Source organism: Akebia trifoliata, chromosome 4, assembly GCF_017979445.1.
Source record: "Akebia trifoliata isolate Shusen 1 chromosome 4, ASM1797944v1, whole genome shotgun sequence".
In the NCBI taxonomy this organism is placed as follows: Eukaryota; Viridiplantae; Streptophyta; class Magnoliopsida; order Ranunculales; family Lardizabalaceae; genus Akebia; species Akebia trifoliata.
In genome coordinates, this window is record NC_141378.1 from 1,554,302 (window position 1) to 1,577,975 (window position 23,674).

General features: G+C 36.0%; 3 protein-coding genes across 3 annotated transcripts; 2 read left to right on the forward strand and 1 right to left on the reverse strand.

The window, feature by feature from the left end:
* The first annotated feature begins 41 nt into the window (after window positions 1–41).
* Window positions 42–11,008, forward strand: LOC147402809 (G-box-binding factor 4-like). The gene is made up of 4 exons (XM_086438158.1): window positions 42–6,403; window positions 6,488–6,559; window positions 6,718–6,747; window positions 10,362–11,008. Exons 1-4 carry the CDS (start codon window positions 5,738–5,740, stop codon window positions 10,440–10,442), a joined length of 849 nt encoding a protein of 282 aa, XP_086294284.1. The 5' UTR covers window positions 42–5,737; the 3' UTR covers window positions 10,443–11,008.
* Window positions 11,009–13,777: 2,769 nt separating this feature from the next.
* Window positions 13,778–16,339, forward strand: LOC147402810 (Cupredoxin superfamily protein). The gene is made up of 4 exons (XM_086438160.1): window positions 13,778–14,123; window positions 14,198–14,310; window positions 14,620–15,006; window positions 16,103–16,339. Exons 1-4 carry the CDS (start codon window positions 13,985–13,987, stop codon window positions 16,163–16,165), a joined length of 702 nt encoding a protein of 233 aa, XP_086294286.1. The 5' UTR covers window positions 13,778–13,984; the 3' UTR covers window positions 16,166–16,339.
* Window positions 16,340–17,245: 906 nt separating this feature from the next.
* Window positions 17,246–23,567, reverse strand: LOC147402811 (uncharacterized). Its single transcript, XM_086438159.1, has 3 exons — window positions 23,021–23,567; window positions 19,274–20,438; window positions 17,246–18,751 (listed from the first exon to the last, which is right to left on the reverse strand). Exons 1-3 carry the CDS (start codon window positions 23,448–23,450, stop codon window positions 17,725–17,727), a joined length of 2,622 nt encoding a protein of 873 aa, XP_086294285.1. The 5' UTR covers window positions 23,451–23,567; the 3' UTR covers window positions 17,246–17,724.
* Between the last annotated feature and the right edge of the window lie 107 nt (window positions 23,568–23,674).

Below are 23,674 nucleotides of genomic sequence, written 5' to 3' on the forward strand. Positions count from 1 at the left end.
CAGATGAGTTGTCTCTAACCTAAAAATTCCTAGACTTTTCTACCCCAAACTATTCATTTTTTATTACTTAAATAAAATTTAATACCAATCACTTATAGATTTTTATCTTATGAGATTTTTTTTGAAGGTAACAAATTTGGGAATAAAAAATCAAGAGGTTTATATATATATTACAATGGGAAGAGACGAAAGTGAAAATAATGGATTAAAGTTGAGGTTGAATGGACATCAAGGTTTTAAATCTCATCTGAGTTGTCTCAATATCATCCACCAACAAGATGAGTTGACAAGTCGTCTCAAAGACATGATTTATTCTAATTCTAAGGCATTTTTTTTTAATCTCATCCGAGATGACTCAAATAAATCGGATATCTCATTCAAGACTAGACATCAAAACGAGTTTTAAAACCATGATGGACATTTGTTACACGTGATCAATTCATTTTAATTGAGTTTTTCTCAATTTATCGGTTACTAATACAGTTCCTACATTTTCATGAATCACGTTCATTTATAAAATTATATTTTATTCTTTCTAATACCTTGTCTCTGCGTGCTTATCAATCCCACGAGTATTTGTTTTTCCTGAGCAAGCAGAAGAAATATCAATAAATTAAATGTGATTTATGGAAATTCAAGGATATTCCCTTACAAAACAAATGAAATCCATTAACATGATAAAGAGTGGAGGATTACGAAGGAAAAATACTTCATAAATAAATCGCTTGAACACACAAAAAAATAATGGAAGTAATATTGATTTTTTCCAATTGAAAAAGAAAACTTTCAACCTATGAATATGTTATTTAATCTTTAATTTTTTATCTCCAAAAAGTACAATTGATTTTATCATCGTCTTATAAAAATATTTTTTATATAATTGGGACACATCGATTGTATAGCATCTCAAAAGCACATATCTATTTTACAAATTCAACTATAATTTTGTAGATAATAAATGTGGAGGTAAAATTGGGTTTATTTGACCTCGATCGATTGATTTTTCTGAGCTTGACTATAAACCTGTTCATCCTTGCAAAAGCCTCTGTTGCGAAAGTCAAACAATAGGTCAAAGAAGGAATAGGGTTTACTCTTAGGTTGGATTTACAAATCTTTGATAGCTTTTCTCGTACCCCTTTAATGAATTGTTTATTCCTCTTAATTCCATGATTTTAGTCATAATTTATGCGTGAGTTATTATTCATGAAATTTCACCATGATTTAGAATGAAGTTGCGATTTTGGTTGTGATTGTTGATTTCTCCGATATTCTTGACCATCTAATTCTATCTCTAGAAATATCTTTGACTATGGTTTTGATTGTTTGCGCAAGTTGATCCAACCTTGCTTTTGTTGCCATGTGTTGCCATGTCATTTGATGAATTTTTACCTCCCATAATATCCTACTTCACATGTCCATCATTTTATTTTATATAAAATACATTTAGTGATTTGATATATTAAAATATATACATGTTTACTTTGTGCAATAAAATATAAAATAGTAAATATATATTTTTTTAAATAAAATAAAATAAGTTGTGGAGGATGCTAACATCTTCATGAGATTTTGATTGGACAAATTAGAAGGGTTGAACTCAGACTAAGTTTAGGATTTTGTGATCCGAACCAAATTGAGCATGGCTCGTTAACATTCTTAGGAATAATCAATTGGCTGTTATAATGGGGGTTTTGTTCTAGTCGAGGCTTTCACTTCACATATCATTGGCATACCAATCACAGACAGAAAGTGGGACCATCAAAAAATTACTGCACCCCTATCATGATGAACGGTGATAATAAGGAATAAGGACCAAAATAAACCCTGAATCACATGATCATAAGTAGGGCATGTAATGCCAACCCTCTTAACTGGGCCCTTGACTCTAATCAACTTCTATTACTAAGTAATTAAACAAGAATCGTGATAATTTGACTATCCTACATGGCAAACTCAATTGACTATCTGATGTGACAAGTTTGGGAATCGTAGATCTATACTCCTCGGGATACACGTGGGGTAGTCAAATTATCACGATTCATTAAACAATGTACACCATATCTCTTGGTCTCCCCATGTGTCTAAGGGGCCTTCATCACCCCTCTATATAAATCAAACCTTCCCCTCACTCTCTTCACATCCCAGCTTTTTACTTTCTACTCTAATTATAATTATATCTAAAAGATGGCGTTCTCTTCCAAGTACTTCTTTCTCAATCTCTTGCTAACATATAGCATGGTGTACATGACTTTGGCACGCCCTCCGCCCACTGGACCAAGCCTAGCTGTTTGATTACAATCGGATGGCACATCTGAGTGTTGGAACTTGTTAATTGAGCTTGCACCGGTGAAGTCATTCTCTTCTTCCTCTACGTTGAGACATATCTAGGATCCAATTGTTGTCGAGCCATCATGATCATCGAAAACCATTGTTGGCATTCCATGCTCGCCTCATTAGGTTTCACATCCAAAGAGGGTGATATACTCCAGGGCGATTGTGATGCCACCAACTCCATTCCTCCGCCACCACCTTCTTTGAGACCCACTAACATTGTGTTGGGGGGATTGGTGCCGTAACGAAATTCCGTCCACCATTTCCTTTTGCATCATCCATGCGTAGTTTAATGTTTTGAGTTTTTGCCATGTGATGTGTGCAAATAGGGATGCGTAGTATGCCCTGCTTGTGTTAGGGATTTCCTTTTCTTATACGCAGGGGTCTGTTTTAATTTTCCATTGACTTTTATCTATCAATCTATGATTCTCTTTGCTTTTGTGTTTTATAAGAGAAGATAAATCACACAATGATCGCATTTAAGAGATTATAAAAAATGAATTTTGTGAGAATTGGTTTGATTGCTCAACATTAGGATAAAAAAAGTCTTGATCCAAGGTCTGGGGAGGGAAAACATTTTTCTAACTAGGACGAAAAATTGAATTCTAAGGAAAATATGCAAACATACACCTGAAAAATCATATTTTTCTAGGGGATTTAATTATTGTTTCTGTCCATTTTCAATGTACAATTATATAGGCCCCAAAAAAACTTGCTTTCAAGCGAGAGAATCATAAATAAAGTCATAAGGAAGTTAGTCGAAGTTTGAATGTGATCATAAGAATCTTAAGTGAGTTTGTACAAATACAAAATAGAAGAAAATCATGTGTATTCTCCATTTTTTTTTTATACCAAATCTTTTCAAATTAACCAAATTGATTCCTCATTGAATATTTATCGAATCCAAACTTTTGTCATCGTGGAATATGGAAGCAGTGATCATAGCTCCACAAAGTGGAAACATAGACAATTGAAGATACATCAATTTTAGATGCACTTAAGGAACATTATGGACTTAAAAACGACATACTAGACTCTTCCCCAATGGAGGATCCTAAATTATCCATGTCAATTGATATAAACGATAGTGTAACTCAAAAACTCAACTGATGTATCTTGCAAGAACGGTAGATTTTTCCCCTCGGGATAAAACATGTGCAGTTGTGTATCCCGAGGAAAAAATTTACAGTTCTTACTTCTTGAACCTACCACGTCAGTTTGTTTTTGAGTTACCCTGTCAGGTCGAGTTACAAAATCAGCACTCAAGCGATAAATAGCAAACCCATTAAGAGTAATTGATTTCCTTTTACTGTAAAATATTTAAAACCACTCAAAACATCTAAATCACTTGTGCAAAACCTTTAGGGTATGTTTGATTGCACATGAAAAATAGGGTGGAAAATCAATTTCCATGGAAAATGACATTTTTCAAGTGTTTGATTGCACATGGAAATGAAAATCATTTTCCACCCCATTCAAAAAGTCCACTAAATCATGGATTTCACTTTCCCACCTATATGGGTGGGAAAATGAAATCCACCCATATTTTCCATCCTCAATTCTTCCCTACCACCACCATTACACTAACTTCGCCGTCGTTGTCGCCGTCGCCGTCATCGTCACCGTCGCCGTCGGCTCCGTCTCCGACCACCTTCTTTCTCTCTCTCTCTCTCTCTTCTTCTTCTTGTTCTCCATCCCTCACCTCCTCTGCCACCACAACGTTTTCCCCCCATCTTCCTCACTTACCTCCGTTGTCGTCGCCACTACCGTCGCCGCTGCTACCGTCGCCGTCGTCGCCGCCACCGTCGCCGTCGCCTTCACCGTCACCGTCGCCACATCCTCCCCTTTTCCTCTTCCTCGTCATCTTCTTCTTCCTCTCCCCCTCCTCTCATCTCCTTCCTCCTTCTCCTTTTCTTCTTTTTCTCATATTTTTTCCATGATTTTATCCAAGTGAAATCAAACAATGAAATTTGATTTTCCAACCCTACCTATTTTTCACTACTAATTTTCCATGGATTTCAAATTCCATGGAAAGTGACTTTCCATGCAATCAAACATACCCTTAGTTTCTTCTTGTGACTGATACTTGAAAATCATAGGCACTCTCTCTAAAGTCTAAAATCCAAATTTAGAGAATAATCAATTTTCCTTTTTTTTTTTTTTGTTGTAAAATTGTGAAAAGTAAATGACTAACCCCAAAATGATCATATTCATCATGTCGGAATCATGAAAATGAGCTTTGGAGCTTTTGCAATTTTCAAGGTAATTGAGTTCATCACATAGACAAGAAGGTTTGACACCTTAGTGTCAACTCCGTCACTTGGGACTGTTGTGTTTCAAGGGTTGGATGGTTTGCCCATTAAAGTGGTACATGAGTCGAGTTTAGAATTATGGGAGCTTTGATCCATATCTGATGTGATTATTAAAACATTGGATGACCGTTTCCAAATACATGATGATTAGGGAAGATGCACCTTTGGTGTACTAGTAATTGTGCTCGTGACGAATGCTGAACAACAAAGTAAGGAGTAGATGACTCTTATTATAAGATTATTGGAGTCAGAAGGTCAGAACGACAATTACACATGCCATAGAAGACACGTGAGATTTTTTACTTATAGAAAAATCAATTCAAAATTTCATAGAATTCGAAATTACTAATCACACCAAGCCCAACATGATAATATTGTAAATTGGAGATACTCTCATTACACGCGGACTCATGCAATTGGTCGATGTAGTCACATGACCTCAATTGAACTGTTTCAAGGTTTGAACATTTTACTTTATATTTTGAAGTTAGATTGATAATAACAAATTACTAATTAGTAATTAGTAGATGTAAGAGGGTTTTTAATCCAGATCGCCATATAATAAATAAAATGTTATCTTTACTATTTTAATGAGAGAAGGTGGAGGAGAATTGGTTCACACCCAAATTTGGATTAAAAAATATCCCCATCTTAACATTTAAGTTTGATATAATCAGAGTTATTTTAGTAAAAAAAAAAAAAAAAATTCAAAGTTACAATTACACGTCCCTTAACACGATTAGATAAGTTTTAAAATTACAAAAGTATCAATTTTGACTGTGTAATTTTTAAAAATACCCTTTAATCAATATTTTTAATTACAAATAAATCCTTCGGATACACGTGTGATTGCACATGCCACCTTCAAGTTATTTATTATTAGATATAAAGGAAAGTAACGTAAGGAAAGGTTCGTCAATTAGTCGAAGAGTAGCGCCATTAGTCGAAGTGGTTACAGCTAGGTCAAACAGTACCGAAGATCGAGAGTTGAGATTCGGTGTATAAAGCTTAAGAAAAAGAGATCGAACCCACAGAAATCACATTTGAAACTATTAGAGAAAATAATTCTAGAAAAACCCTAGAATTTGGCAGAAATGCCGTCTTCAAAGGCAATAGCATCTTCGACAAAGAAGGGGAAATCGGATCTAGCGCGCCAGCCTTCTACATATTCTCCATCGATTCCAGATCTTCAGAGCAATCAGAGCAAGAATTTCGATTCTATGAGCATGGACGATCTCATTAAGCATATATACAGTGAAAATCCACCAACCGAAGTCGTCTCGAACGAGGATAGAACCAGTAGTTGTGGTGATGGAGAATCGGATGGTGGAGTAAGGATTCCCTTGTTAAGGAGAGGGAATTCTTCGACGTCGAAGAATATCGGTAACAAGTCTGCAGAAGAGGTGTGGAAGGAGATCACAAACGCCAATGGTAGTGGTGGGGATCCAAAGATTGAAGATTCCATGACTTTGGAAGAGTTTTTAGCGAAGTCGGGAACTTTGAAAGAGGAGGATGTTAGTATTCCAACAATGGTGGGACCGGTGAGGGGGTTTGTGGTGGATTCGGCTTTGGATAGTGGAATTGAGGAGAAAAAAGGTGAGAGATCGATTCTCTGGTTGGGTAATGGAGTGGAAAGAAGAGCGGGAGGGAAGGGGAAAAGGAGAGCAGTGGAGGAGATCTTTGATAAGGTGGCTTTGCAGAGACAGAAGAGGTTGATTAAGAATAGAGAGTCCGCGGCAAGGTCAAGGGAACGAAAACAGGTTAATTTCACTCTTTGATTAAGTTTGATTTGATTTTTTTTTCTTTTTAATGCAATGTTGTTTATCTTGTTTCTTTGTTTTCAGGCTTACCAGGTAGAACTAGAATCTTTAGCGATACGACTGGAAGAGGAGAATGCACGGTTACTTCAAGAGCAGGTAATGCCATTTCAGTTTGAATTGTAACTGGCATGCATGGTTTCATTGTGGCTGTTGGGATTCAAACCCATTGTTACTATAATTTTTAGTTTTTGATGTTGACATAATCTTTGGATAATAGGTTGAACTAACAATAAATAAATTAAATTAAATTGCAGGTGGAACTGAAAGAGAAGAGGTATAAGCAGGTATGGATAAGATTTATGTTTTGTATGTTTCTTGGATATACTCAAGTATTTTAACATTTAATGAGGAAGATAGACCTAATTTGGTTTCCTTGATAGAATTTATCATTAAATATAACCGGAAACATTACATATTGAAACCCTCCTGTTGGAGTTCATAATCAACTTGTCACTATAGATATAGGGGTTCGGAATTGTTCGGACTTTCCCAATATCATACTTGGTTTCCTCCTTTCCAATTTTGTATGTGCCTTTTCTTGAAAACACTCCTACAATCATGTAAGTTTTAGAATTGATAGAGTTTAGGCTTTGGTGAATGGAAATTCTGTACCTCTATTAATCATAAATGCCTTAGTTATAGATTTTTGAGGTCCCTAAGCGTTTCACTAGGTTTCCTGGTTGTATCTCCTTTTTTGGCCATATCCCGTGGTCTAACGTCACGTCTCAGGTCTAAATCTATAAATGGGGACCTCCATTGAGCCAACTTATCCTTGAATTTCTTATCCATATTGAACTTCCCATCTTGTTTGAAATAAGATAAGTGGCAATAAAAATGAAAAAAAAAAAGACAGAAAAAGAGAATGTCTTCTAGGAGATGGAGGAGCAAAATATAAGTTCGAAGATGAATGGAAAGCAATTTTAGAAATTTGCAATTTGATTTGGAGTATATTGGTAGGAATGGGCCCTTTTTTGGAGTTCAGAAAGACTTTCATATGCTTAAAGTGGGGAGTTCGTGCCAATTGTCTATATTTCTAAATACTTCATACCCTTGTTGGACTCCAACGGGCATGTATATGTAGATGTCACGTGCATATTGGCTATATATAATCCTATCACACTGTCATTTATTTGCAAGTTTTTCTTGTTTCCATTTTTTAATTGGTGTAATTGAGAGGGGGATTTTTATTATTTAATCAATAGGGTCTCTTGATAATATTTCTACTTTCAAGTATTGTTTGATACCGTCCTTTTGGGATTAGAGCCTTATTTTACTTGTGTACAATATTTGGACACCATCATTATAAAAGCCTTGTCCAAAATTTTTTGGCTCAGCTGAACGTATTCTGTTGTTCCTCCATCCAATTATACATAAAGCAATGCTTCTGTTATTGTGTGTTCATATCCAATCTCACCCCCTCAATCCATGTTCTGTTGGGTCTTCATCTCGCTCAGTGTACTGTATATGACATGCCTAGAATCTTGTGAAGATATGGCTTCAATACGGAAGTATTGGCTTTTGTTATGTAAATTGTAAAAGCAGGAATTAGTTCTTCGGGGTTTTTTTTATCCTGTGAACCATAATTCAGAGGTTCCATAGTTTTTGCATTGTTTATAGATGTAGTGTGCATTATAGGCAGTGATTAAGTATATATATTGGTGGTCATCTAAAGCAGAATATATTTAGCCACCCTAATTTTTGGAGTAAGGTTTGATGATGATTCTCTAAGACCACAATATCAGGAAAAGTGGCACAGTGGCTCACCCAATCCCACCTATAAGATCCTCTAGTTGGAAGTCGACCTGTCTTGATTGCAATCATCCGTTCTATTACTCTCTTTTTGAGGATCGGTTGTTTTCTTATGTGGTGCAGCTTCTTGTTTTGGTTTCATTGCTATTGTTCTCAATGCATTTGTTTTTCTAATAATGTCTAAGTGTGAACCATCATGTTGGAGAGAAGTTCTACCATTTGACATCAATGGGAGGATATACTGCCTTTTTGTTTTTCTTTGGGGACCATTCTTTCATTAATTGGGTGATGCATAATTATTCATATCTAAAATGGGCATTTCTTAAGATCTCACATACCTCCTCTCTCCCCCACCCCAAGCAAAGGTCCCTAAATGGTTCTAGTATGAATTAAATTGCTTTCATTGTTAAAATGCCTAGTGAATTAATTTCTGTTCATCTCAGTTAAAATTCCTATCTTGACTCTGAATCGTATGTAATTTTTTTTTATCGTTAGAGAAACCACCCTTTTCTGTTGGCTGAGAGGAACTAAAATACTTGTACTTGAGCTCATATTGGTCCACATGCCCCATGTCCACTGATGTTGACCATGAAAATTTTGAGAATGTCCTCTGTTAATTGAGGAAATTTTGACCCTCGTCACAGGTTTAACAAGTAGCTAGGTCCATAATAGCTTGGATTAGTGCAACACAACGATAAGATTATTTTGATAAGATACTTTCCAATTTGTGCTTAAAACTTTGAAACTTTTCTTCCTCTAACTGAACTAGGCGAGGACAAGTTCAATTCTTCTCATTTTACTTAAGATCATGGAGAATTCAATTGTTCAACTTGACTAGAGAGGCTAGTAACTCCTATTGTCACAAGTTCTATTGAAATCTCAATTGATCGAAGGTTTGGTTGCCTAGAACATAGTATATGAAAATGGTTATCTGCTATTTATGTTCCTGAACTTCAAGCATCACTGTCATCAATACATTGATAACTGCTTCCTCCAAGTATGGAAAGATAACATATTAAAAAAGGAACTAATCCTCCGTAGACTTCAAGTCTTCAAGTACAACACCAAATCAGTTAGATGGTTACATGTTCTTCTTGAGAAGAAAAAACTTTTAAGTCTAACCACATAAGTTGTCCTGACCCAAGGCACAACAATCAGTAGACTACAAATGATTGGAAGCTTTTGTAATTTTGAAGGGATTGAAGGAGGTACAGATGACATTAGGGGGACTTGCCTAACTGAAAACCATCAAAAGCATTTATTTTTGTCTGCCTAAGGAGGCTGGTAGTTGTTGCATGGGGTATCATTACCACATTCTTCGAAATGTGTAGTTTCCATGGACACGTCTTCTAGGGTGTTTTTCCCCAGGATGTGATCAAATAAATTTTAGAACTCACCTTTGAAATAGGTTCTCGGTGCCCGATTCACCTTGTTCAAGGTAGCTGTTTTTCAAAGTTGGTTTTTGAGAAGTAATACATTTTATGTGTTGTGCAGAAGCATAATAAGAGTAAAAATAATTGATAAAACAATCACACAAATAACACATGATTTACATGGTTTGACAAAATGCTTACCTTCACGGAGGAGAGGTAGATCAATTCACTATCAATGATAAAGATTACAAGCTCTTAAACCTCTGCAACTCTCTCAGCCACAAGGAACCCCACAGAGCTATCAAAAGAATGAACAAAAAAACATCATAAAACCCTAGCCTACCCAGGAATTTTTGCCTCTGGCTGAGCCCCTACGCTATGGGAAAAGGCCCCCTTTCCTCTGAATTAGCCTCTTGAAGCCCAAGCCTAACTTAGGAATACTCGACATGTCACAACATTATGATATTGTAGTTGGAAGGTTCTTGACTGAGACAATCATTGTTTCTTGCTGTATTGGCTTGTAATTGGACCATAGTGTGTGAAAAAACAATGATCTTACATTGTCCGAAGGTATAACAAAAACCAACTTCACATCATAGCTTGATCTGTTTACCATAGTTACATTTATTTTTTTCCCTATATAATGTTACTACTAGCAATTGTACTAAAAGAGGTTGGTACATGGTATCGGCGGATGAAGTTAATTAAATGTATATGGTTTTTGTTATTTATCGCAAAAGTAACTATTGAACTAGTTTGGTTTGGCAATGCTGCAGCTTATGGAGTATCTGATCCCAGTCCAAGAGAAGCCAAGGCCACCACGTGTTCTTCGGAGGGTTCGCTCTATGCACTGGTAGGAGCTATTCTTGATCCAAAATTGACTAACATGATGGAAGAAAGAAGCCCATGGTTAGAAGATTAGCGATGGAGCTTTAGAAAGAGAGTAACAAAGCAACATATTTCTTTTAGTGAACACTATTTGGAAGTATTTTCTTCATGTAGGAATAGAAGCTAAGAGAGTGCAGTCTAGTAAGCCCATCTGAGGGGTTCAACAAACATACATGTTCAAGTTCAGGTTTGCAGGATTAGCAGGTTTTACTACCCCCTACAAAAGCCGTCAATGGATCTGATCCGACCTGAATCCAATCTGTTCCAAGTATATTGAGGATTTGGTGCTGATCTGATCCAATCTGATGATGGCCGATTGGATAGCTTGTGGATAAATCATGTTCCAATCTGATAGGGAATTGATCCCATAAAATGTGAGGTAGTATGTAAATTATATTACATGTTTTGTTTACATATGTCGAGTTTATGTATTTTTTGTACATCATATCGGTTCCGATCCTAACTGATGGTAATGTTATCAGATCGGATTTGAATCATGGTGATATTGAGATCTGATAAAAAAAAGTTAGGGTCCTATCTGTTTCTTACTGGATTTGATCCAATCTTTATCGGAGTGTTCCCAGATCGACCCTAATATGATTTGGACCCACCCCATTGACCTTTAATTGTAGAATTGTTCTTGAAATTTCTAAGATCTCAATATTTGTGTTTTAAGTTTTTTGTTTTTGTTTTTGTCTTTTTGTGCCACATGTGATGCTGTATAACTGTGATAGCTAAGTTATGCCTAGTTGAAGTTAAAGGAAACGTTTATCTTCCTTAGATCCTGTTGTTTCTTATGATCTTCAGATCCACCTTCTTTAGATCTGTGCTTCATGTAGTCTTTTGTGATTTGTCCTACATGAAATGTATTACAATTTTTCGGGCCCACGTGTTGATGAGCCTAGAGAATCCTATTTGTTTTTTTCATCCTTAGTTTCTGAAAAATAATCAAAGCTGATGCCTACGAATCAGCCATGGGTCAGTGGGCCTGCAAGAGTGTAAATGTGGGCACGTGGCACTTCAAGATGCGCTCTACTGCTCCACTTAATTATAGGAACCACATGAGATATATTTGATTTGAATCTCTTTGGTGGAACCGTGGGAATGGCAACCGTGGTTTCAAAACTTGTCTGAGGCCGAGACATACGCCCGAGTTGTCTCGATATTGCCTAGCAACAAGACGGACGGACGAGTTTTTTGGGTTTTGTGGAATGTCACGAGACAAACAATATGTCTTGGACGGCATGTCAAAAATCTCATGTGAGATATCCGAGACAAACGAGATTTCACTTTTCCATCTCCAAACGCTTATCATTTTCACTTTTAAATTGATTTTTTCTTCTATTCTCGACCGAGTGAATCATAGAAAAAAGGGATTGGTAAAAAAAAAAAAAATCTTCATCTTCCTCCTCTAAATCAAGACGAGATCAAAGAGGATTTTCACAATTTTTTGAATGGTCTAAAATCATTGTCTCATTGCCAAATGAGACTTGAACAAGATGAGATGACTCGTCCAAACAACTCGGTATCGGACATGGACGAGACGAAAAATTGAGTTTTAAAACCATGGTGACAATGGGGTAGGTAAGTGAGGGAGGAAAGACTGGTGGTGTCTGGGCTCCATCACTTTCTTTTAGGACAGCTCTATGGACCACTTGGTCCCCTGTTGCTGTGGGCCTAAAGAACCACACTAATTTTATGTGCGCCACGTGGGCCAGCCTGTATTAGAGATAAGTGAAACACTTCCCTTACTAACATAGTAAAGGTCGTTTTGCTCAAATGTAATACCACATCAGTGATCCAACACTACACCCCACTAAATTTCATGAAGAAACTCAGATTCAAAAAAATAATCCTTAAAAATGATATCTTTTGAATTTTTATTTTCAAAATTCATAAAATTTTATCCTCTACAACCATGAAGCATCGGATTATGCTTTTGGATGCCACAAGATGGTCCTAAAGACCCTTAGTAAGAGTGAAATCCTTTCTTATTAAGGCTAGTTGGACTCTAGAGATAATATGGGAGGCTGTTAAGGAATGCTGTACTGAAACTGGGTGTTAGGAACAAATTATTTGGGAAGAATATTTGTAATCTCTTCAATCGAATGGCTTTGATCAAATGGTAGGATTTTAGTCTTGAATTAGAGAAGTTAAAAAAAAAAATTATAATATAAAATATTAGGGTTGGTCTAATGTTTCATGTAACACACATCATTTGTTATTCATTTAAAGAATAAACTAACAAGTATCTCTATTCCTTAGTCTTCTTCTAAGATTTTATTTTAAGAAGAAATCCCAAAACTGAGGAAGAGGGAGAGTGATGGTTTTAGATTATTATCAAGAAAGATTGCTAGCAATCACCTGATGAAGGGCTATGACTACTTCACCAAGAGGGAAGTAACAAATTTTTTTCTTGAATAAATTTGTCAACAACATCCCTTTTTTAAATGGATTGTAAGTTGTGTTACAAAGATAATGGAGATTCAAGATTAAATAGAGGGAACTTTGATTGATAAAATAGAATCAATTAGCTGAAAATAGAGAATAATGACTATATTGTCGGTTGGGGATTTCTCCCAACTTACCTATATGTATATATGGTTTGTGGGGGTGTTCCATGTACTCAAGAGATTTGGGCGAGATATAATGTTTTAAGAGGCTAGTTGCCATGCCCTTGCTAGTCGGGCCTACGGGGATGGACACCCCTTCATTAATTTTTGTTTGATACCAACCAATTTGAGTTTAAAGAAGATAAGAAATGTGTTGGTGTGAAAAAATGACTGTTATTCCTATCCTCCAAGACATTATTTCATTATATGATTGGTGTGTGATAATAAAAAATTGATATACAAATACATATAATTTTCTTGAGTAAATTTCAAAGATTTTTTCAAAGAGAGGAAGGATTTTTATTCCTCCAGAGTCCACTTCATGTCTAAATATTTTATTATTGTTCTTTCTTTGTTATAAAATAATCTAAAGGAGCTAAAAAAAAAAAGAATATTTTTGTTCCCTCACTCTATTATTTATTTATTTAAAAGAATCCACACTTGATGAATCAACTATTAATTATTATACTAATGATTTTAGAATAATGACCAGCATCACAAATCACAGCCACCCATTTCTCTAAATCCATGTTTTCTTTTCCTTATTATAAAGAAAAAGTTGAAGTAAAGTAAAATTATTTAACCTTTTCACTGTAATCAAACATACACTCTCCCCATAATCCCAAAACCATCTTTGCCTCTGTTCTCCACTCAAATGAAATCCATTTCTAAAAGGCAAACACTCCTGACACTGTTACACTCAACCCTACACCCCCATCCCCATCTCTCTTTCTTTCTCTCTCCTCAAATTTCAAGGCTTTTTAACCCTAAGATAAAGATTAAAATTTGAAACCCAAAACAGCCAAATCAGAACCCTATAATTACCCTTACATATCTCTCACTCCCTGTCCCTCTTTTTTTTTCTCCTCAAAAGAAGAAAAAGAAAGAATAGTACACCCATGGAGAGTCACTCCATGATCTTCCTCCTTTCCCTCTTCTTCACTCTCCTTCTCTTCCAAACTTCTTATTCTAAAACTGTAATTTTAGATGGATTTAAAGAATGGAGTAATCCAAGTATCTTTATAGGAGACACTCTCAGTATGTAAAACAACATATTAGATTATATTTTCTTATTATTTATCACAGGCTAACTTGTCTCTTCTTCTTCTCAGTTTTCAAACATAAACAACAGTACAACCTCTACATTTTCCAGAACAGAAAAGCTTTCAAGCTCTGCAACTTCACTGAAGCTACCCTTCTTACCAAACCCAACTCCTCCTTCACGGTACAGATCTAAATCTCTTCTTTACTTTTTTTTTTACATCTTGGTATTTGAAAAATGTCTGAAAAATCCGAACTTTTTTCTTTTTCAAATGTAAGAAAAATCCTAATTTATGGGTATTTGAAAAATGCGTGAAAAATCCGAACTTTTGTTTTGTTTTTAAAATGTAAGAAAAATCCTAACTTCTGGATTTTTTTTTTCATTTATAAAAATGCAAGAAAAATCTCTCTTTTTTTTTTTTTTTTTTTGGTATTGGAAAAATGTATGAAAAATCCTAATTCTTCTAACCAATTTTTAATTTTCAATTTTCAGTGGAACCCATCACGCCTTGGTTTCTTCTACTTCTCATTCAACAATGGTTCTCTCAAATCATGTGAAGAAGGTGAGAAACTCGCTATAAGGGTGTCTCCAAGAACACCAGAAAACATGGCTATGTCGCCGGAATCTCCCCCTCTGGGGGCTCCTTCACCGACTTCTGGTGGGGTTGTATCATCGTCTCCGGCGTACAGTTTACCCTTCCTTTCACCTCAAGCGAGTTCACCGAGTCCAGGACCAAGTGCAACGATTCCGCCATTATTGCCAGATAAAGGTGGTGGGATACCGTTTATTAACAGTAATCCAGCTGTCCCTCTTCCAACTGGTGAGACTGATGCTGCTACAATACGCCCTATACCTACATCTGGTCATAGAGGAGGACAGGTAACCCCACCATCTCCATCTCCCCTTTTACTCTGTTTTTCACTTTTTTTTTTTTTTTTTCTTCAAGGGTAATTTGGGAATTTACTACTAAGGGTTTTGGAGAATGTTTGAGATGCCCTTTTGATTTTAACTGTTGCCTGCCATGAATCTATGATATATGGATGTCAAGTGACCGAAATACCCACATCTTCGAAACATCTTTACTATCATAATGAGAAAAGGTGAAGTTGAAGTAGTACGACACTAAAATTTGAATGACCAAAAATGCCCCCATTATCACATTTAAACTTAATATTATTAGAGTCATTTTGGTAAAAAAGTAAAAATTGCAATCCCTGTTCCTATCATGGTTGTAAATCTCATCTGTGACAGAGATGACTCGTCTGATACGTCTTGGCATCGTCCATCAACAAGATGGATAGACAAGTCAAACTTATCGGACAAGATGTAAAACTATGATTTAGTTGTCTTATTGTTGAACGAGACGACTCAAACGTATCAGAAAACTTGTCCGAGACTCGTTCATGGACAAGACGAAACATCGAAACGAGTTTTAAAACCATGGTTTCTATAATCACTATGATTAGTTTTTTAAATTATAAAATATCCTTCTTACAATATAATCTTCAGAAACCCTTAAATCTATATTTTAAATTATAATAAGCCGTTTTGATATATGTACATTTGCACATCACGTTCTAGTTTGGTCTAACCTTTGATTTATTGGCAAATTAATCTAGTGGTAAGACTATATTTATCCTCTTCTCATTGAAAGTGGATAAAATCGGAGAACATGGGATGATATTTGTCTTTCTAAGCCCAAGGTTGAAGTCAAGATTTAATATCTTAAATACAAGGGTATTTCAGTCTTTCTGTCAATGCACAGAAGACCAAGGTCCAGGGTTATGTCATTAGTTTGAAAATGGTAGGGGTATCTCAAATATTCACTAAAACCAAAGGGGTATCTCAAATATTCACTAAAATCAAGAATGGTATCTCCAAAATCTAGATTACTCATCTTTAACTGCAAGAGATTCTCTCTCTCAATCAATAAAAAGAGAGAATTTTGATTAGATTAGTTGGTGGTGGTGTGCAGGTGGTGGGGTTGCTTGTCGTTCAAATTCCTCTCTGTTTTGTTGTGGTGTGGTTGATGCTGTAATGAAGTTTTATTTTTGATGGGTTTGGTTTGGTTTTGGTTATAGTTAGGAGAGATGGATTGGTGGATGGTGGGTTTTATGTTTCAAAGTTCAAACAAGCTATTTTGCTTTGTAATTATTAAGTTAACTTTGGGAGAGAAAACTCATGAGTGTATTTCATAAACTTTGCCTTTGTATGTGTTTCTTCTCTGCATTGTAATCATCTCATCACCATCTTTCCCACTTTAATTGACATCCAATCAAATTCCTCCTTCCCCACCCATTCTTTATTTCTTTTTCTCTTTTTGTTGGTTTGAACCTTGAACAACCTTTAGACTGATTATTATACTCACTATGTAAATAGTTTTAATCACTTTTTGAAATATTATAATCACCAAAAAGAAAAACATCATTTTTTTTATATTTAAAAAAAAAAGTACTTTTAATTTATCTTTTTGTTTCAATGGTATTTGAGGGAAAATGATGATGACCATATCGGTCCTTTGCCCATGTTAACATCTAACATCTCATGGGGACGATAGCATCCTCCTATGCCAAATGTAAAGAGTACTTTGATTATTAAAAGATGGTATTTTGTAAATACCGAAAGATGGAGTTCAAAGTTTGATGCGGAGACTTTAAACTGTAACACTAAAGCAACCCTAAGCGGTTGGCTCAATGGCAATTTTGACCCAATAAGCGGTTAATACCCATAGGTTGTAAGCTCAATACCCAATATGAGTATTAATTCTTCAAGGGAACCCACAAGGGCACACCCTCACTTACCTGGTGTGTGTGATGTGCGGATGTCGCACGTGCCCTGGGACTATTCCTTAGACAAGACCATGGTCTATGGATTGAGCAAAAGAGAGTTTAAAAATCAATTTTTTTTTTTAAAAGAGAGTAAATAAAAGATGAAGAAGTTGATGGTGAGAGATCCCAAAATAATGCGGGTGTAAGAAGTTCCTGAAAAAATAACTTAATAGAACAAGAGATTTATGAACGGAGAATAGATGTATCAAGTTCAATAAACACTATCTGAAGAGAAACTGCTAAAATTGGATGTGCAAAGAAGAATTAGAAGAGATCAAACCAACTAAATCTGAAGAATTACCGGATGGAACTTGTATACTTAGATTTCATTGGTAAAAGATAAAAATTCTTGATTTCTAATTAAAGGGGCCCTCTGAACTAAAATCTAATCAAATTCTGCTAGTATTACAACCAAGGGCCCCAAATATATATTATTTTCCATTGATTTCTCAGCTGTGAATTAAAAAAAAACCTATGATAAGTGCATACAACCACTACTCCATTAAGTGTACACTCTGCATTCATCGAAATGAATGAAGAATAAAGATTTAATTCCTTGGCTCTCTTCATCTCCAATCCATCCTAATCATTGAGTCCCAATCCCTTTGAATCTCAACCCAAACAATCGGTAACTCGGGTATCTCAAACTTCCTCCCAAGACCTTCAACTCTGAACTCTTGACCCAGCTGACTTCCTCTAGCCACCCAATATGCTATCAATTAGCTTCACCTTCTCATCACCCCTTCTGTATCAGAAACGACGAATAGTTCTAGCGGGGCTTTATCTTCTGTTTACAGTTTGAAACTGTGAGGGTGCTATCAGCCCCAACCACAGATGAACACGATGACTTCAAACCATTTCCAGAACAATCCACAAGCCCATCAACATCACATAGCCGACCCTTGTTTGCATCATCTTTGCTACTGTACCATGAATCGAGAATCTGTAATAATGAGGTGTCTTCCTCACTTCTTCTAAACTTCCCTTGCCCTTCTGATCCATCTATGATGGGAGACTCTCCCTCTGAATCTGAACACCCCTCATCCGACAAATAAGAATTGTAATCCATTTCTCCATTTGATTTCCCCCTGAGTCTTGATTCTGTGTCATTTTGGTTCAAACTTGTCTCAGAAATGGGCCCAAGTTCCTCCCACAAAGAACCACAATCATTGTCCTTCCTTGTGGAATCAGATAATTCACCATCCGAGTTAATTTCCTTTCCAATAACATTGTTCTCACGAGAAGGCATGATATATGAACCCTCTATCTCTACCCCTCGCATCATCTGTAGCATGGTTACTAGTTTCTGGTAACCAAGCTTTTGATAATCCAGATCATAGCCATACTTCTCGAGGAACAATCTTCTAAAGGAGCTAAAATTGAATCCTTGTGGACGTTCCACCAAAATCTCATCCACAAACTTCTGACAATCAGCTAGAATCTCACTTTTAGACTTGGCCAAAGGTTTCTCATTGCTTTCAGCCAAACCCACTTCAGTCTGAGTGTGGTTTTGATCTGCATTTCCCGTCTTGTTATCTGCTGATCTCTGCAAGTTGGAATGAGATAACATTTCCAAAAAGATAGAACTCAACGCATTTGAATCCTGGGGATTTAATGGAGAGGATGACCGACTTCGAGCAGAATCGATTAGTTTGAAAGGAAAAGTTTGGGATAGGCATTCGTCTACCCATTTTTTCTCTGAAATTAATAAATCTATTAAGTGAAGAAGATCATCTACACTAAGAGGATTAAGAACCAATGGACCATCCTTTTGCAGCTGTTGTGCCAGCAGTTCCCTGATACAAGCCACGTCAACAGAAATGATGTTTATAAGATTATACCATTCTGAATACAATTATTGAAATTCTAAAATAAAGGATTACTAATAAAGTCAGGATGGGAAGAACCTTGCCTCCCCTACACTTCCTATGCAAATGGCACTGCAGGGTGGGGTCCACCATATGATGGTCCCATCTTATTCTCCTGGGATAGAACCAACATGCAATAGGTATACATCTATTATCTCATCAACTATCCTCTTGGTTCTTCTGATGCCATAGATGTACAACAGAACTCCCCAGAAAGAAAAAAAAAAATCATAGGTATTTCCGTGTGCTAGTACTTAATAAGGGGATCTTTTTTAACTTGTGCGGAATATCATAAAGAGGATGAGAAGCAAATGAATGGCAGGCACATGAAAAGCCCATAACTAGAAAGCTAAAACAAACAGCAAATGCAAGTGAGTTAAAGCTCCCTGACAGATAATTACCAGCATAACAAACCAAATAGTACAAAAAGGAAGTAAGTACTAAAAATACCTGGTTTTTGCCCCTGAGATGAGAGCTGAACCTTTAGGAGTGTGTATAAATGATTCCATGGCATCCCAAAAAGTTACCTTTGAGAATAACTCATTATTTCCGCTTTGATTATGCATTGGGTTTGGTTCTTTGCAACATTGTCCACTTGCACTATGAAGATTTGTAGTAGTTCTCCAAGATCTACACCAGTTCACAATCTGGTTAAAGAAACCTGTGCCTGGGCTGGGTTTATTATTATTTTCTTCAGAATTTGTTTTAGTTTTATCTTCTGATTCCGTAATATGTGTAGGAGAAAATGAACTGGAACCTAACGGTTCGTTATCTTTCTTCAGAATTTGTTCCACTGTAATCTCTTTAGGGTCAAGTGGGGGAGGTTCTTGTTTTGGTGGTGAAGCTGCTGGCAATGAAGATTTATCATTCACATTTGCAGTTACGGCTTTGTTTCTACCATTTAACTCTGCAACAACAGTAGACCCCTCTCTATTATTACTACTTGAACCTGTGTTTAATCTCAAATTGGACTCAACATGTTCAGCAGGTTTTGGTTGGACACTTTGAACTAAAATCTGGCCATCACTAGCAAACTGAAGCTTCAAAACCTTTGGAAGTGATAGAAGCAATCCAGAGAACTTTTTATGTCCAAAGAAGTCTTTATCCATAGCTACATTGCTCTTTCCCAACTCTGACCGAAGCTCTGTAATGCTGATTCCTTTAGGATATGAGTTCACTATTTGACGAATCCGATTTACCAAAGCCTTCGGAATTGGGCGAAGCTTAGAATCAGTGCTAGACTCTGAAGATTCCTCAACCTGCGAGGAAGTAGGTTGCTCCATATCCAAGAAGGGATCTTCCAAAGGTCCCTTATAGTGGCCATACCAAGAACCATAGGGACCATCAGGGGGTTGGTTATAAATCTTCCCGCCATGGCTGTTCCCTCTAACCAGACTATTCCAATGCCACATAATACTTGCAGCACTGCAAAGAGCACCTGAAACAGATTCACTACTTGCAAGCAATATATTGTAGTTATTCATCCTTAATCGGTGTAAAATGTTTGCAAAATCCCTTTCCCCCGAAATAAAAAAAAGATGGGCTGGTGGAGGATTTTGAGAAACCCAACACAAAAGATCAACAAGAAGAGATTTGTCGACACAGTTCTTTCCAACTGCATTAGAAGAAGAATGTACATTGTAAGAAAACTAGAACCCATATTGTTAAATGCTAAGAAAAGAATAGAACAGTTAGACCACATTAATCCCCAAAAGAAAATGATGAGTTACGCATATAAAAAAAAATGATGAGTTAGGCAGCCCACCATATTAATGACATAAAAGAGGTGTTAAATAGCTCATATTGAGCCAAGTAATGATAAAAGGTAAATCTGAGAAACATATTAATAAGTGGGCAATTCAGTTGAAAGGCATAGAGTTGTATCATTTGGTAAATGATACTAGTCGGCGGGTCAGCATTATTCATATGTCGCCCAATCCAAACCATAGTGACCAAGTTCGGATTCAGTAATTATATGTCAGGGGGCTGTTCAATTCAAGTAAATTTGGGAAACTTGCGGAGAAAATGGGAAATTGTTGGGATTTTTTAAAAATTATGTATTTAAGCAATAAAATAGGTGCATTACGTTATCCAAATTTAAATAAGGAAAGTATCACAATTATAAAAGAGAGTACAAGGTGTTTTTTTTATAAGTACAAAGCATTATTAAACCATATACAATGCTTCACAAATATAAAAAAGAAAATACAAAGCATTATAACTATGTATCAAATTTATGCATTCCAAAATTATTCAAAAAAAAAAAAAAATTCACAATCCATAAGACTCTCAACAATTGATATAAAACATTATCAAAATGACCAATATATAAGTATATATATAAAGCATGAAAATTTATTAAAAATTAATCAACGATTAATTAAAAAATCATTGATTATTTGAAAAAAAATGGGAAACTTGGTGATCTAACCAATTAATCTTTTGATGATCTAACCAATTAATCTTTGAATTTTTTTTTTTTTTTTTTTGTAAGATCCCCTTTTCAGTGAATTTTTAACAAAATTTGGAGAATTCTGTGACAAAGAGCCAAACCGACATGTAGCCTCTAGCATTGGCGACGAACCCAAATCACGACAATACTTGTTAGCAATTTTCTCTTTTCATTTATATAGGTCTATGTTTGATGACTATCTAAACTCAAGCAACCAATCAAATGGCTAGATTCATCCAACCAATGTAATTTTTTGCTCATGGTCCACCTGATAGGTGGGTCATCCACATTTTTTTATTTTAGAGACCAGGACGATTCTATCGTCTTCGACAATTACCGGGCAAAATAACTTCCATAGAATTAGGGTTACAAAAGTGAGAAATTTTAGTAGGGATAAAGATACGCAAAGTTCTAAGATGAAAGCCTTTCAATAATTATTTAAGAGAGATATCTAATCCGTCTAACTTCTAAATCTCCTTCCCAACTCCCTTCTAAATAGGAACTTCCATGTATATGTCCTTTTTTACGATCTTATTCTTGAAAATTAGCATGGCTAGGACTTGGGAGCCCCATGTTCAACAAAAGTCAAAATTGGGTAAAAGTCAAACACCCAATGCCAATTCACTACAAAACTGGAACTGAAGTCCTACAAATTTATAACGATATGAAATAAAACTACAAAGTCATGCAAACAAACCCCAGGGAAGCCTGAAAACTTGGAATTGTTTGTTTCAAGAAAATCCATTCCAACTTTCATATAACGTGCCATTTTGATAATTTTCTTTTTTCTAAAATCCATTAAAATACATTGGATTTCAAGGATATAATGAGAATCACAATTTTGAGACAGCATTTCACCTCACCAACTCAAGTCATCATCATTTTAGTTGTGCAAATTATTTTGGATAGTTTCTTGATGTGCAAGAAGATGCAAAAGAAAATTCCAGCTGAAGATAAACCCCAAAATACTCATGATTTTTTACATAATGTCAGCACAAGAAGAAACCCTGATAACCCTATTTACATTATGATGTGTCCCCCATGGTTACCAATAAATGCATTTCGCCTAACAAAAACCTATCCCTATTTTCCATAGTTCTTACTTTCATTTTTCACTAAGGAGAGAAACAAGGCATTTCACACTTTCTTTTCAAGGTCTATGAACAATATAATCTCAACAGTAGCAGATTCATTAAGAGAGGAATAGCCAGGTCTTTGGACTTAGACCCATAACTCAGTTGGTTTGACACATTGCAAAGCAACTTTGAGGTCGTGGTTTGAAGTCCAGCTTACCCATCAAAAAGAGGAATAGCCGAGTCTTTGACGACAAGGATCATTTTGAGCAATATATCACAATCTCTATTATGGGCATTTTTTTTTTTGGTGTAATATCTTTAAGGAGTTTAAGGGAGTTTTTTTTTTTTTTTTGAGGACTTCATGGGTAGGTGAGAGTGAGTTTTAGTAGTGCTGGCTTTGGGGCTTCTGTATTTCTTGCTGGTCACCTCGACCAGCTTTTATTTTAATTCTAATTTTACTTGTTGAAAAAAAAACGAGTAGAGGAAACAAATAGTGGGGCAAAACCAGCTTTCACTACTTCAAGGAGAAATTCATATTAACAGACAATATGGAATCTTGTCACCCTTCTTCACTTTGCTGCAAATTAACATTCCCCAACAAGAAAGTTTTCATTTTTTTTTTTCCAACCAATCGAAAAAATAAAAACAATTAAAAAAACAGAAACTGACCATGAGGAATGTGATTAAGGCAAATTCCAGTGGAAGAGAACGCCTCTTGATACGACCTCGAGAGCTGCAATACATCTCCAAACGCAGTGATGGTAACAGGTCCCTTTATGCCATTATCTCTAAGTGCAGAAGTAATTCTCTGCGCAACTCTAATGGCATTTACCCCAGCAGGGACAGAGCAATTCTCGAAATCCCACCAAACCAAAACCTTAACGTTTCGACTCTCTTCGTCGTGGTATCTCCACGAAGAAGATGAAGAAGAAGTTGAGAAAGAAGAGAGATGAGAGGTTCTTAGTTTCTTCTCTTGGGGTTCTTGAAGGTTGTTCGAATGGAAGAAGAAGTTGAGAGAGTAGAGCAAGTGTGGAGAAAGATTGGTAGAAGAAGTGGATGAGAGAAAGAATGTTGTTGTTCGTCGAGTTAGGGATTTCATGGTTAGGGTTTAGGGTTTTGGTGGCAGATCGCAGACGTGCAGGTCGTATTTTGGTTTTGTGTAACAATGGCTACTCGTTTCGCATGAACTTAGTCTCATCTAAACGGCGTTTAGAAAAAGATTTTAAAATAAAATATGAAGGTTTTAACTATGGAAAATGCTCAAGTGACATTTCGTTGACATCGTTTCACACATTGCTGACGTGGATATGTCTACATAATCAT

What these genes read in the sequence shown, in the direction of transcription:
- LOC147402810 (XM_086438160.1), top strand. Translation starts at nt 13,985, where the DNA reads ATGGAGAGTCACTCCATGATCTTCCTCCTTTCCCTCTTCTTCACTCTC. An exon ending in CTTTATAGGAGACACTCTCA is followed by an intron (nt 14,124 to 14,197) that starts GTATGTAAAACA and finishes TCTTCTTCTCAG; the next exon opens with TTTTCAAACATAAACAACAG. An exon ending in CTGGTCATAGAGGAGGACAG is followed by an intron (nt 15,007 to 16,102) that starts GTAACCCCACCA and finishes GGTGGTGTGCAG; the next exon opens with GTGGTGGGGTTGCTTGTCGT.
- LOC147402811 (XM_086438159.1), bottom strand. Translation starts at nt 23,450, where the DNA reads ATGAAATCCCTAACTCGACGAACAACAACATTCTTTCTCTCATCCACT. An exon ending in CCTTAATCACATTCCTCATG is followed by an intron (nt 20,439 to 23,020) that starts GTCAGTTTCTGT and finishes CTTCTAATGCAG; the next exon opens with TTGGAAAGAACTGTGTCGAC. An exon ending in ATCTCAGGGGCAAAAACCAG is followed by an intron (nt 18,752 to 19,273) that starts GTATTTTTAGTA and finishes GGCTTGTATCAG; the next exon opens with GGAACTGCTGGCACAACAGC.
- LOC147402809 (XM_086438158.1), top strand. Translation starts at nt 5,738, where the DNA reads ATGCCGTCTTCAAAGGCAATAGCATCTTCGACAAAGAAGGGGAAATCG. An exon ending in CACGGTTACTTCAAGAGCAG is followed by an intron (nt 6,560 to 6,717) that starts GTAATGCCATTT and finishes ATTAAATTGCAG; the next exon opens with GTGGAACTGAAAGAGAAGAG. An exon ending in AAGAGAAGAGGTATAAGCAG is followed by an intron (nt 6,748 to 10,361) that starts GTATGGATAAGA and finishes GCAATGCTGCAG; the next exon opens with CTTATGGAGTATCTGATCCC.